The sequence below is a fragment of the Sylvia atricapilla genome, chromosome 6 (assembly GCF_009819655.1).
Source record: "Sylvia atricapilla isolate bSylAtr1 chromosome 6, bSylAtr1.pri, whole genome shotgun sequence".
Taxonomy (NCBI): Eukaryota; Metazoa; Chordata; class Aves; order Passeriformes; family Sylviidae; genus Sylvia; species Sylvia atricapilla.
This window is the reverse complement of record NC_089145.1, coordinates 3,567,933-3,581,771: the sequence shown is the minus strand read 5'-3', so window position 1 is coordinate 3,581,771 and position 13,839 is coordinate 3,567,933. Positions and strand designations below refer to the sequence as shown.

General features: G+C 41.3%; 1 protein-coding gene across 2 annotated transcripts in view; it reads right to left on the bottom strand.

Annotated features, from left to right (window-relative positions):
• The window catches only part of CSTF3 (cleavage stimulation factor subunit 3), a 48,190-nt gene that overhangs the window by 9,953 nt on the left and 24,398 nt on the right, over window positions 1–13,839 (bottom strand). For both annotated transcript variants that reach the window (XM_066320485.1, XM_066320486.1), the window contains exons 4-11: window positions 6,003–6,035; window positions 5,523–5,620; window positions 4,081–4,147; window positions 3,950–3,984; window positions 3,726–3,852; window positions 1,156–1,233; window positions 792–954; window positions 184–293 (exon numbers count right to left, since the gene is read on the bottom strand). In XM_066320485.1, the coding sequence (XP_066176582.1) occupies window positions 184–293; window positions 792–954; window positions 1,156–1,233; window positions 3,726–3,852; window positions 3,950–3,984; window positions 4,081–4,147; window positions 5,523–5,620; window positions 6,003–6,035 (711 nt within the window). The remainder of the gene's footprint in view (window positions 1–183; window positions 294–791; window positions 955–1,155; window positions 1,234–3,725; window positions 3,853–3,949; window positions 3,985–4,080; window positions 4,148–5,522; window positions 5,621–6,002; window positions 6,036–13,839) is intronic.

Here is a 13,839-nt window from a genome sequence, read left to right as displayed (position 1 = left end):
CAATTCTAATCTAAAATGCAGCCATTTTTATTTCTTAAAATTTCTAATTTCCCCATTTGAAAATTCTGAACACGTCACAACTATTTTTCACACTCACCCCCCCCTCCTTGATTCTGAGGAAAAACTGACAGTACACCATGTCAAAGCAAGGAAATAAGAGAAAGCAAATGGCAAGCTGCTTACCCCTTTCTCAGCCAGCAGCTTGCTGGACTGCTCAAGGTACTGAGCTGCTTCATACCAGATGTCTGGGTGATGGCCCAGCACCAGGAGACACTGCTCATAGGCAAACATCACTGTGGGCAAAACATGCGAGAAACACTCCTTGGAAATGGTACCACCATTGCACAACCCAAGTATGGAACACAAAATTCCAGATAAATCAGACACCATCAACACTAATTGGTTTTACATACAATGATCACTGCTGCAGTTCTTTTGTATTACCAGGAACTTTATGAACCGTAAGCAGCAATTAAACCTGCCTTGTCTATAGAGGAACCAGCACAGCTCACTCAAAATCAGCAATAAAATCAGACTGCAATCTACTGTTTCCTGACCGGCACCAGAGGTTCAGTGGCACACAAATACAGCACTATCTCCCAAAATCAATTTATTACTTTCAGCTTGGCTCTAGCAAAATCTAGATTGTTTTTTAATTTAAAAAAAAAAAAAGCCCATACAATTCAAGAAACTCAATCATCTACTCCAGCTCAATTCCTGGACACCAAATCACATCACTACTTACGCTGGAGAAACACAATCCCCTATGCCCTAGCCCAACATCCAATTACCTCTTTTTGTTATGAGAGTTTGATCTTCTGTTCGTAGAGGGTTGCTCTTTTCCCACTGGATGTACTTCTTCCACATGTCCACCTGCTGAGCCTCTTGGGGGGTGTTTTGTGGGGGCACAGAGGGAGCGTTGCGGTCCAGGCCCTTCATCACTGTCTCATATTCCTGAAACAGAAGCAATGCTTTGAAGGACAGATTTAAACACACTGAACTCTTGCTTTAGGTTATGCTTTCGAAAACAAAAATTGAAATATTTTAGCATACCAACATTATTAGTCTTACACGCTTGCATTTGAAGTAAGAACCAAGTTTAATGCTGGTTTTTAGAATTAAATAGAACAAAGAAAAGTCAACAGAAGGTTGTACCTTTGCCACACGTCGTGCATTCATATAATCTCTACTCCTGTCCTCGATCATTTTCTTGGCTAAGTGAATATTGATGCCCTGGAGAAGGGTGAAAAAAGGAATTGGGAATGTGCAATTTCACTTTGGACATACTGAATCTTATTTTATACAGCAACGAACTCGAAAGGGAATGAAAAAGTGAGCAAGGACAAAGTTATTTTAAAATACCAATCTCAAAATATTTATTTGGCCTAAAAATATATATGGGCAAGAACTTATATCAGAGGATAAACTCACTACTAAAATTCAAGTGATCTGAGGCATCTCAGCTTATTTTTAATCACTTTCAAAAATACAATGAACTGCTGTGGGTGAAAGTGGGAACAATATATTTGTGATTCTCAATTTTGCTCCTAAATGATGGTCAGTGACAGCTCCCTGATACAGCACATGAGCAATTTGACTTTCTTGTACAAGGAGTACCAGAGACTGACCTCCAGGCTCACAGCTCTGCCTTCTCCTCTGTTCCTGAGGTAACTGACAGCTCTTAGAAGACGTTCTATGCAATACACACCCTGCCACGGGCATGCCTTTGTCAGCTGGGGCCTGAGATGCATCAGCACTGTGTGACAGCCCTCCAGGACTGCACACGTGTGCAGAGGGCTCTGCCATGCTGCTGAGCCAGAGCAGCAGGGGCTGGGGGCAGCCAGACCTTGGGCACAGTGTCCTGTCAAGAAGAAAACCTCAAAGAACTGCTCTTAGGCAGGAAAAGCAGCCACCCTTTGGCTGATGCCTGTGTCTGGGTGGCTTTTGCTGGCGTGGTTGCCAAGACTTTGCAGAAGGTGTGTACAGCTTTCAGTCCGAGTCCAAAGAGGCACTCGAGCTGGGAAGCAAAGGATGCTTTGCCTTCACTGCAGAGGCAAAGGCAGTGTCTGGGATAGCAAACTGGTCCATGTGGCACACACAGTTAACCCGGGACCAGGCTGAAGATGCAGCAGGACTCTCCTGGGACGCACTCCCAGCTCTGCAGCCATGCAGGTTTGTGAGCCAGATTGTCACTTTGTCATTGAGACACATCTCCCTAAGAGCTCTACTGCTTTTGACCACTTAGTTAATTAAAAACTGGTGACTGACAGGCTGGTATTGTTACCTGGTGGCTACAGATGAGCCCAAGGAAAGCCTGAAATACAGCAAATGGCCATTAACTTTCCATACTGAGACCTGCACGAGTGTCGCTGGGCTGCTGACATGGGGAGTCACCTCCCCCTCAAGGAGCCCTTCTGGTGAGGAGCATTTCCCTGTGCCAGGACACTGTGAGCAGCAGCCCTTTCCCTGGAGGGCAGTGCAGCCAGAACAGGACAGGCAGATCCCCGTGGCCGAGCAGAGCCCTCAGCCTCCAGCAGCTGGGAACAGCCTGAGGGACTGCCCAGGTGTCCCAGGCCAAGGTGTCAGCCAGAGCTGCCTCAGCTGGGAACTGGACAGGCCTGAGCCATTGTTCTGGCAGCCTCCCCCTGTGTAATGAAAGGAGCAGGAACCAGCAGGGACAGCCTTTGCTATGCTGTGTGGGAGGGGAAGGGGTGGTTTATGGGGAAGTTGTGCTGGGAATTTTCCTACACTGGAGAAGGTGTGTCCTGGATATCCTCCCTGGTGACAGCAGGCTAACCAAACACCTCTGGGACAATAAGCTGTTGTGGTACATGCTCATGGCTGGGGATGCCTGCAGTTCTCCCACCCAGAGGTTTTCCCACCCAGAGTACTCCCACCTCGAGTTCTCCCACCACCATGGCCTTATTAACATGAGGGCACCAACCTCACAGCTTGCATAATTAGCATCAAGGAAAGAGAAATTGGCCATTCTTTCCTGCTCAGTGACCATGCCTGTGCACAACCAGCACCACCAGTGCTGTATGAGCATCCCTGCTTGGCAGTGCTGAGCACAAGGGCATCTACATCAGCTTTGCATTCACACTGCTGCTGACTGGGGCTGATGTCATCAGATGTGTTTAAAAATACACTCTAAAGGTGCAGCTACAAATTGGCCTGAAAGGGCAGTGAGCTGAGCTCACGCTGGCTGAAGACAGTGTGGGAGCAGACTCACCTGGAGGGCTGCTGGAATGGCTTCAGGTGAAGGATGGTGAGGAGCCCTTTTAAGCACTGAGACCATGTAACTTAATGCCGTGGAGGAAGTCCAAACCATCCCAGCTGAATGCCATTTGACCCCGTTTGACTCTAAGTGGAAGGAGGGGAGTGCCTCCTTGGGGACACAAGCCCTCAGTGCCAGCTGAGCTGCTCCAGCTCCATCACTGAGGACAGCGATGGCTCACTCACTCACCAGCAATTCCACTGGGCCAGCTGGGAAATGGGACAGTCAAATGTATCTCATGGAGAGTCTTTGAAAGAAATTTAAAAATCACTCAGGTACCCGTGGAGTCTTGCCACAGGAGTTGGTACATACTGCACACAAAAAATGTATTTATACTGCTGGTCATCTTTTATACATACTTGTTTAGTGGCTATAGCTTGGGCACCACATTTGATTACATGATAATTATTTCTTTCTGAATGTCACCAAGAATCCCGTTGTTGGTTACCTCTTCGTATTTGTTATAATCTCTCCAGAGCTGCTCTATGTTTATCATGGGGTTCACACAACCACGCTGGTAAACCCTACGGACAGCTGTGATCCTCTGGTTTTCTGCATATGATCCTACTGCTTCTCTAAACAGTGGGGAGAGAGAGCAACATCAGCTATGACAGGTCACAACTGGCAGGAACATCAGCATTGCATTAAAAAAAGTGATTTTGAGGTACTTACACGCCTTTCAAAAAATTGATGTAATCCACCCAGATCTAGGTGAGAAAAAATATTACATATAGTGAAACCAATGGTTAACTGTACTTGTCATAAAGTTAGAGATAAAATGTGTTTTGATTAAGAAAACATACCTGGTATGACATGATTTCCATGCCAATCTTATCCAGAGCAAAATCATATGCCTGAGCCATTTTTTCTCTGAGGAGAAGAACCACAAAGACCATAAAGCAAGTGCTTAGTATTTAAAAATTCTTTATTTAAGAGTATTCTTTTGGGCAGCAAATTCTAACCAAACATCAAGGAATGAGAAACATCATTCAACAGCTGAGAGCAAAAAATTGGTGTTCAGATAGCTTTAAATTCTGCATTTTGATTCTACTGAAGTTTTGGTTGTTTGTTTTATTCAAGAATTATTTAAATTCATTGGTGGCAATCCAGCATTTTAACAGTTCCTGGCCCACCCCAAGTCAGTGGAAATCCACAAACACTACATGAAGCTGAGAAGAAACCAACTGCTTCCACATCTTCTTAGCTGATAGATGCACCCATGGTTTCTTATTTTATCCCCTCAGAGTTCCCCAAATCTTTTTTAAATCTCCAGGAACCCCAAAAGGCTGGGACAATTAGGAGTAGCTCCCTTGAGTGGAAACTGCCCAGAATATTTCACATGATTTCTTATTTCCCCCAAATTCAAAGTATTACCCCTCAAATTTAAAATGCTTACAGAACTTCCTTGGTTAAGTTTCAGTGAAAGCTGTTTTTTCTCTCCCCAACTTTTTTATTCCTTTACTCAAACACACTTCAGTACCTTGTTACCTCCTTGACCACATTAACAGGAGAAACAGAGGAAAGGCAAACTGAATGAACTGACACTTCTGAAACGGTTTCAAAACAGTCTTGTAAAAATAAATGAAAACCCCTTGCTTATTTTCTCTCTTAATGCATTACTCATTTTGCCAATTATAGTGCAAAGAAATTTACGGTGGGCTGGGGAAGAAATAGTTTATAGATACTAGAAGTCACTGGTATTTTTTGAAACTCAATCCACAGGAAAATAAACAAGCAAAATATAATAACCGAAAAGGGATGAAGATTAACGTATCCCAAAATTCTGACACCCTAAATTTTATGAATTTTTTTATGCAATCCAAAACCTCCTCCAATTCCTGAACTCTTTACTGCTACTGGTCTCAGCTGGAACCAGTGCTTAATTTTGTGGACACTCTAAACAGGACACTAAGGGCAAGGACAAAGGGGAAGAAAACGTGTTTCACGCTGGCTCAAGCAGCAATCCCATCTCCAGGGAACTGGCATTGATACACCAGCTCCTCTACTGCTCTTATCTCCCATGCTGTTAGAGGAATCCAGACTAAGGAACCAATTTTACCCAGCAAGCTCAATTAAAGAGACTTTAATGTTTTCTAAATGCAGATTATATATTTAACCCCCAACACTCCGACAGAAAATCCCCAGCCAGATTTGTTCACCCAGGTTCCTTCCCATCCCCTGGTCAAAAATCAAGAAGAGATTCACTATAAAACTAGAATAATTCAGAGCAACTCTGGGAACTTACTTGTAACTAGGTAGCTTCCCCTTGGTTTCTCGTACATAGGAAAGGTAACATTTCCATAAATCAATGTGTAAAACCTTCATAAGGCAGCGCTGAAATAACTGTTTAATACATCAAGAAGACGTGATCAGGATTCCAGATACAGAAATTAGGTTTCTACTTTTAAAGCTATACAAAATGAATTTAAATAACCCTTGTAATTATGACTGAGATTTGTAAGAAAGAATAAGTTAAACTACTCGTTCTTTCGTTTAAAGCATCTCCATGCTATGCAAGGAAACTGGAGAGAATTAAGCAGAGAAATCCCCCTGCACACTTCACTGATTAGAGCTTGGTAGAACAAGAAGTCAATCTTAGTGATACTTTTTTTATCTGTGTTTCCCATTCAATGACAGCTACAGGGTTTTTTCAGTCTGATTTAGCCCAATCACAAGGTACTCATTCTTGCTATAGAAATATATTACATACATTAATATGACTCACCTTTTCCACTTTGTCATAATTTTTTGCTTTAATCTACAGGGAAGCAGAGAAAAAAAAACAAATCACTTAAAAGACTATTATAGAATAGTAGGAATATATTCTTCATACAGTACTACAGCACTTGTACTTTGTCTGCCTAAACTAATGACACCGAAACACCACATAACGTTGTAAAAAGATAAATGAACATACAAAAGTCATATACTTTGTTGCAAAATTAGGTTTTTTATTTTTAATTCTACAATTCCAAAATGCAGGCACCAGTAGGCAAATTTGCTTTCTAGTTTGGACACCTAGATTTAGCTTTTTATTTCAAGGAACCTGGTGCCTTCAGCACAGATATAGATAAATCTACACCAAGATTTAGTAAATTAAGGGTAAAATACTATATTTACAAAACTGCTAGGCTAATAAATGTATTATACTTCAATAGTCATTTCTCAAAGTGCACTTTGCTCCCCAATCTGCTGAAGCTGAATAAGGGAATAATAACCATGGAGAATCTGCTTTTCCACAGCTGCCCCAGCCCTGGTGCTCCCTGGCAGGAGGGCCCAAAGCACACTCGCAGGTCAGCAGCAGTTTCATTCATTCACACACACACCACAAGGGCAGGGGGTGAAACTCAGACCCCAGCTAATAAGCTGCCTTTCAGACAGGACAAAGGAAAGCACGAGACTGATGAGGAGGGCAGAGTGGCATCCTGCTTGTATTTGTTAGCTCCAGCTATGCTAGGCAATCCCTACAGACACACCCTGATGACACAAGGAAAATCAACAGTGCCCTTAAGAGACGCCCTGAAATAAAGCACCTTTAATGAAATAAGGATGTGTTATGCTGTGTTGCATTTTTGTAAAACATCAAACTCCTCTTTTAAATCCCATTGCTCTTTGTTTACTTAGAGGATTCCCAGCCTTTATTGTGGTGTGAAACACAAGCACCTCTCAATTTCCCTGAGGAGCACGGTGTAGGCAGCAAACAGCACCCTTTGCACCAGGGATTCATTATTTCATTTTAGATCACTCCCACTCTAAAGCACAGCAGAGTTTTTAATGGATGCATCAGGAGACATGGAGTGCAGGAGATCTAAAATAAGCACACCCCGGCTCCTGTTTCCTGAGTGTCTCTGCTTCTGCAACACCCCGGGCGTGAGAAGCTTAGAAGAGCCATCCCCATTTCTCCCACTCCCAAAAAAGATCAGCTAAAAATGAGAGAACTGAAATAATATTGAAAAAAAACATTTATTGGCACACAATACAGACTGGACCCTTGTGTCTGTACCATACTTTAACTGGAGCAGTATCCCACCCAGGCTGAAAGAATTCCACACAATCCAGGATGGCAGGAAGGCAAACCTAATTGTGTCTTGCCAAGAGTTAAAAAAACCCCAAAAAACAAAAATAAACCACCACTCCCACAAAAAAACCCCTCCAAAACCAAACCAAAACAAACCAACCAAACAAAAAACCAAACCAAACCAAAAAACTAAACCAAACCCACCAAACAAACAAAAAAAAACCCCCCACCACCAAAAAACAAACAGAAAACACCACCAAAAACCTGGACATCATTTTTACTTCATCCTTTTTTGACAGTAATTTTTCAGGTACTCCAGCACCTCTTATAATATGAAAATAATTCACTGAAGAGACAGAGCTCTCAGTCTATGCCTCCCATTCCCTGAAGTGAAAAATAACAAATGAATCTTGGTTTCTACGTCTTAGCACACAGGATAGCTGTCTGCAACTTCTTTCCCCTGTACTTAACTCAAGTAAAACCTCCAACAAGACATGCAGGATTAATTTGCTTTTTTAACAGAGTGAGATAGGAGATAGTATGAATTCTTTTATTAAAATCAAATAATTAATTCATGGCTTTGCCACTGACAAAAGGCATCACCCTCTATTTAATAACAAGATGGAAAAAAAATTTAAGAGTTCAGAACAAAAAGCTGTAAGCAGACAGGGCAAAAAATGAGTTTGCCTCCCAGGTGCAGTCAGGTAAACAGTGTCAGCAAGTTCAGTAGCTCCTGGCAGCACTGTCACCAGGCAACATCAAAGGATTGAGCACAAGGAATACGTATCAATTAGACTGCATGCACTTCCCAGAACCAAAGACCTTGAAAAGAAAATGACTCTGCTAAGAAAAGAAGGTATATTCTTTATTTGCATGTGTTATGACTCAAAGCAAAATATCTCCTATGTGATTATCATATATATGAACAGCTGCTGACCACATCTGGACTACAAGTCAGCGTTCCTTATTTGTTAAATCCACGCAAGTGGTTTGGTATCTCAAAAGTCAGAAATCTTGGTAATAGTGAAGTTAGGAGGTTTGCAAGCAGAAGGATTTGTTTAGAAAGAAAAGCAAAGCAATACTGGCCAAGGCCTACTGGGTCTCTCAATGGAAAAGCATCTCTCCTGCAGGAATCTGTTTGCATTTCTTGGCTCACCACTCCCAAGAAAACACCCCGGGCAGCCCTGGCTCAGGGAAAGTCCAGCCCAGCGAGGGCAGGTGCTGCCTCCAGGACCCACCATCACACATTTCTTGGTTTTCCTATGACAGACACTGCAACAAGCAGTGATGAGATGGGAAGGCATTAAAGAACCGACATTAATACTGTAATTTTGTCCTTAAAAGACAAACATAAAGTTAACGATAAAGATATTTACAGCAGCTTATCCTCCAATTCCTAAGGCTGTCAGGATTCCTATTCTGACTGCTTTAATTCAAGGAGCAGGTCTAACTCTCACAGGCTGACACACAGGAGTGGCTCCACCACAAATCCACCTCCTACTCAATGAGCAGAGGGATACCCTCATTCCAAGGTAAAATCCATGTAATGAGTGTCTCCCCTTCACCCCTGAAGACTACACAAAGACCACCCAGTCTAACAAGCTATGCTTGGACATTCCAGTAGCAAAACACACCTGAACCTGCCTTCTTCTGCCCGTGACAAGGAGAAATTCCACCTGTTTTGCTAGAAGAGTAACTTCAGATTTGCTGGTCCAACAAGAAATTTAAGTCAGTGCTGCATTATCTTTGTAGAAGATGAATTCGTAACATGAGTCAGATTTCTTCCCAGAATACACAACGTAATTCCCTATAGCAAGCTCTACAAACACTGAAGGGCAAAACTTAATCCATAAATTACACAGCACTTCACCCTTTTAAATAGACTTTTACAGGACACATGAATCATTTATGATTACACAAGGCAAGTGATTTTACTAATCTAGAGACTTAATACTAGTTCTAGTTGTCTGGCAACCCCCATGCAACACAAGCCTAAATGGATCCCTGTTTTATTTTAAACTTTTCAGAATTCCATTAAGCTCCTAAGGAAGCACAGTAAGTATGTGATAATTAAGGACTAGCGTGGTTTGATTTATTTCTATATCCCAATTCAATTTTCTATCAATCGTTATTTTCCAGGGGAAAAAAGTATTTTCTCCAGCAGAAAATCTGATGTTCCCTTATTCACTGCCTCCATCTCTCCCCCTGGGGAGGTAGATCCCTTTGCTCTCTTTACTGCCCCCACTGCCCCTGCACTACTCTCCAAGGATTTTTAGACTTTTTTTTGGATCTGAAGAGAAACACTTTGCACCCCAGAGACTGAGGCAGCTGATGAGGGACAAACTGGGAGAGAAGCTACATGGGTGTTACCTTTTTGAGGATTTTCCTAAAATCTGGTTTTGTTGCAAACACCAAAAGGCATGCATCATCCTTAACGTTTGGGTTTGTTTGGTTTTTTTTTAAATGAATACACTTCTGTTTAACAGTACAAAATTACAACCAGGGTCTAAATATATGCATTTGGAAATTCTGCTTTTGTCTGTTAACTGAAGGGAACTCATTGTGAAAGACCTGTATTTATTGACAGTTACATGACTGGGTATTAGCTAAATATAATTAACGTTTTTAAACTAAAATCAGACTACACACAATTTATTGTCACTGAATCCATTTGTGTTGACCATTTGCTTTCTTTTTAAATATCTTGACTGTTAGGGTGAAATAATCAACTCCCACTGTCAAGCATAGCAGCGTGCAATTTGGGTCTCTAGCAGTATAGAACTGTGGGTGCAACAAAACACACTCACATTTCTCTGTTTCCAAAGTACAGGCTAGGGACCACAGCAGTTCAAACTGTTCAGACCACCTCAAAGGAATGGCATCTCTGAAAGGATGGAGATGCGCCCCTTCTATGTTCTATCCTCAGCACATTCTGCCTTTTGCTGTTTGTTGAGGCTCCCAGTCAGTGACTAATTGTGCACGTGATAAACTCGTTTTCCTATGGGTCAGGGAACAGCAATGGCCTTTGCAAACAGCAACCTGAGCTCTGCTCAAGCACATGAAATGCTGGAAAAGGCAGGGCTAGCACTGCACCTCCCCATGGTCATGAACCTAAGGAGGCTGGACTATCATTGTCTAAATAACTGGATGCAAAACTTATTCTATGTATGCTGAACAAAGCCTGTATTTCATTTGTGTCAGATATTTCAAATCCTTTATTTAAAAACATCAGCATGTGATTGCAGATGCAATTTCTATAATATATTGTTTTGCTACAATTTTTACCAGATAAGGCCTTGAATTATCAGGTATTTCTGCTGTCTTCATTCAGAGTTTTAATATTCCCTGTGAAAATACAGCTTTTATCTTGCTATTAGTAAAGCCTGCAAAGAAGAGATAGAGTACACTGACCATGGGAAAACTCATTTTCTCAAAAGGCAGCAAGATGAAATTCTACATTTTTTCACTGAGAACTGCAATTTTTCACATTCACTTGCTTATATGTTTAAATTTCAAAGTCAGCCTGTAATAAAATGAGATTTGAAAAGTTTTTAAAAATTATTCTAAATTAAATGCCTCCAACTACTATTTACAAGGTCTATTTCTAGAGCTTCCAGAACCACGGCATCAAAATTTACAAGTCATGTGTTTCCACTAGATACATCACGTGAAAACCAGGATCCACTCACGGCTGCCAAAAAATAGCTGTAATGTAGAGGGGGGGAAAACCCTCACTACTTTGCAATCTGCTCCTGAGGAAACCTAAGAATAGAATGTTGCAGTTGGAAGGAACCTACCCTGACCACCCAGTCCCGCTTAGGGCTGACAAAAGGTTCAAGGATGTTCTTAAGGGCTCTGTCTAAATGACACTTAAACCCCACCAGGCTCTGAGCATTGACCACCTCCCTGGGAAGCCTGTCCCAGTGTTCCACCAGCTTCCTGATCCCCATCATCTCTGAGCTGTCACATAAACTGTATGTATAGTTAGATACACTTTCAATTTGCTCACAGTATTTAAGAATAAAAAACTTTACAGTGACTGAGAATATTTGCTCTGCTAATGAAGCAGATCTGCAGTTCTGTAAATCCAATTACCAGGTAATATCCTGCACTAAAAATAGTTGAACAGGCACTTACTGGACAAACAGTGAGAAAGCTAACTCTTAATAGCAAAATTCTGTGCCACATTACCATTTCCAACAGAAAAAGGTGGTCATGTCTACAGGAAAAATGATGATTAGGAAATGAAGGGCAGCAATTTCATAAGGAGGTAAGTGGCAGCAGGAAATGGAAACAGGGCAGTGGCAGAGACAGACAGGCACTGCATGAATGGGCAGAAATATTCAAGACTGCTCCTCACTCTCTTAACTTCTTGAAAACTGTCATTACAGCCTCATCACCCCAAGCCTTTAACAAAACCTGCAACAGCCTTCAGAAACAATTAAAGCATATCAAGTTAACATACTCTACCAAACATCTCTCAGAGGCAGCAGCCTGGAGAACCTCTGCCTGAACATCTCCCTCACTGACTAACTAACTGCAAAAATTAGACTGAAGGCTTGAAAAGGCTATTTCTGAGACCGTAAACATAAAACTAGATTTATCTGGAAGTCTGGGAAAGAAAGGAACTCAGCTGCACCAGCCTGAGGGTGGTGAGGGAGCAGCTCAGAGCAGAAGGCTTCAGAAAAGGGTGCAAGAGAAGAACTTGTAAAATGCCCCTCCCGGAGACAGAGTAACATTCCCCAGTTAAACAGTGTTATCTCATTCTTAATTAGAAAAACTATGTAAACAAGTAATTACAAATTTAAAAAAATCTGCAACTGTCCAATGTATTAGACTGAAAGACCCAGTACCTTTAATTTTCAGATGCATCAGGAAAAGAATCAATCCATACTAATACTTGAATAGAAAATGTTTAGGTATGAGCCAACTGCATTCCAGAAGTGCAGTAATACAAGGCCTGAGAATACAGACAACCTTTCTGTTACTTACAGTAAACACTGATCTAAAAGTGATGCAGGATTAATGCATTGCAGTAAATAAACTTAGCTACTAATAATACAGTTTGGAATATAAAAGAACTACCTACCCCATCTACTTCCTAAATACCTTCTCTAGTGTAAAGAACAAACACTTCACGAACAAATAAGAACTCAGAGACAGAGCTACTAAAAATAGCAATTGTGCTTCTGTTTACACCTTAGTGAAATTTGATTAATTTTCACAAATAGACAAATCTGCAGGAGTAGCATCTGCCTCTACCCCCTTACAAAAGATGCTGCCCTCTTGGTCCTGCAGGGAGGGCCTTCCTTCGTGTTAATATTTTGAAAAGAATTCATAGTTTTCAGGCACCACTCTCAAGAGATTAGACAGAGGGTACACAGAGAAATATTTATTTATAGGCAGCCTTAAAAAAAAAAATTATGGTGACAAAACTCTTCAGTGATGTTTCTGATTGGAGAATGATTCTGAATTGCAATCACTGATTCACTCCCTACTTCATTTATTTTGGACATCAAATACATCTCGTTTTTAATCTGATTAGAAAAAAGAAGCAATTTCTCACGCGTCTTCTCTCTCTTCCTATCTACAGCATCCTACTGAAGTTATCTCTTCTCATTTTACTTCGGAGTTTTACTTTCTTTCCAGAACACACTTTCATTAAAAAAAACCCCAAACACACCCTCCACCGCAATTCAGTTATGTTTAAACACCAAACTCACCAGTTACTGCTTGCACTGCTATTCTTCCTGACTAACTGAGCCCCATGATTGCAAACATCTCTCATGGATTAGCAGTGAAGTGAAGCTGCAAAAGCAGCCCTTTTAACTCAGGATGAAAAGCACATTCTATGCTCTTCAAAACAAAAGACAGCGTCACTTCTCTGTTACTTTACCACCCTACAGCTCTGACATTTAAAAACTGCCCAGAAATTGGGGTAAAGAAGGGAACTGCTCCATGTCTAAGTTTTCTGTTCCTGTGATTCTATTGAACTGGCTGTTCTTTGATGAAGCTCCCAGATATATAGCTCACATAAGCACCACCAGCTTTTTTTTTTCCTTGCACTGTTTCTACCAAATCTTTAATATATTCTCTAACTCAGGAAAACCATTACCTTTTTTATTTAGGCAATTTGCCCATTATGAAATGGAATGTAATATTAGCTGTATGGAGTAATTTACAAATGCTAAGCACTCACTACATTCTAGCCAGATTCTACTTCATAACCGATTCTCAATCTCATTTTAATGAAAAGTCAACTGTCAACATGCCTCGTGGCTTGTAATTTCTTCTTCAATTTCACACTCCCTTTAAGCCACAGCAGAAAACACCACCCCACCACATTCACACCCCTGCAAACTTGCTTCCTGCCCAATTTAGGCATTTTGGTTTTTCCTATGAGCTTTAGTTCACTTCTGCTTCTCATTCCTTTCTCAATGTCTTCTCTACTTTATAGGAGCAGTGGGATGTTTTTGGGTAGGTAACGCTCAGAGGTCTACTGGGATCCTTCACAGTTCTTAGGAAGTATGCAAAGCAGCAGTGA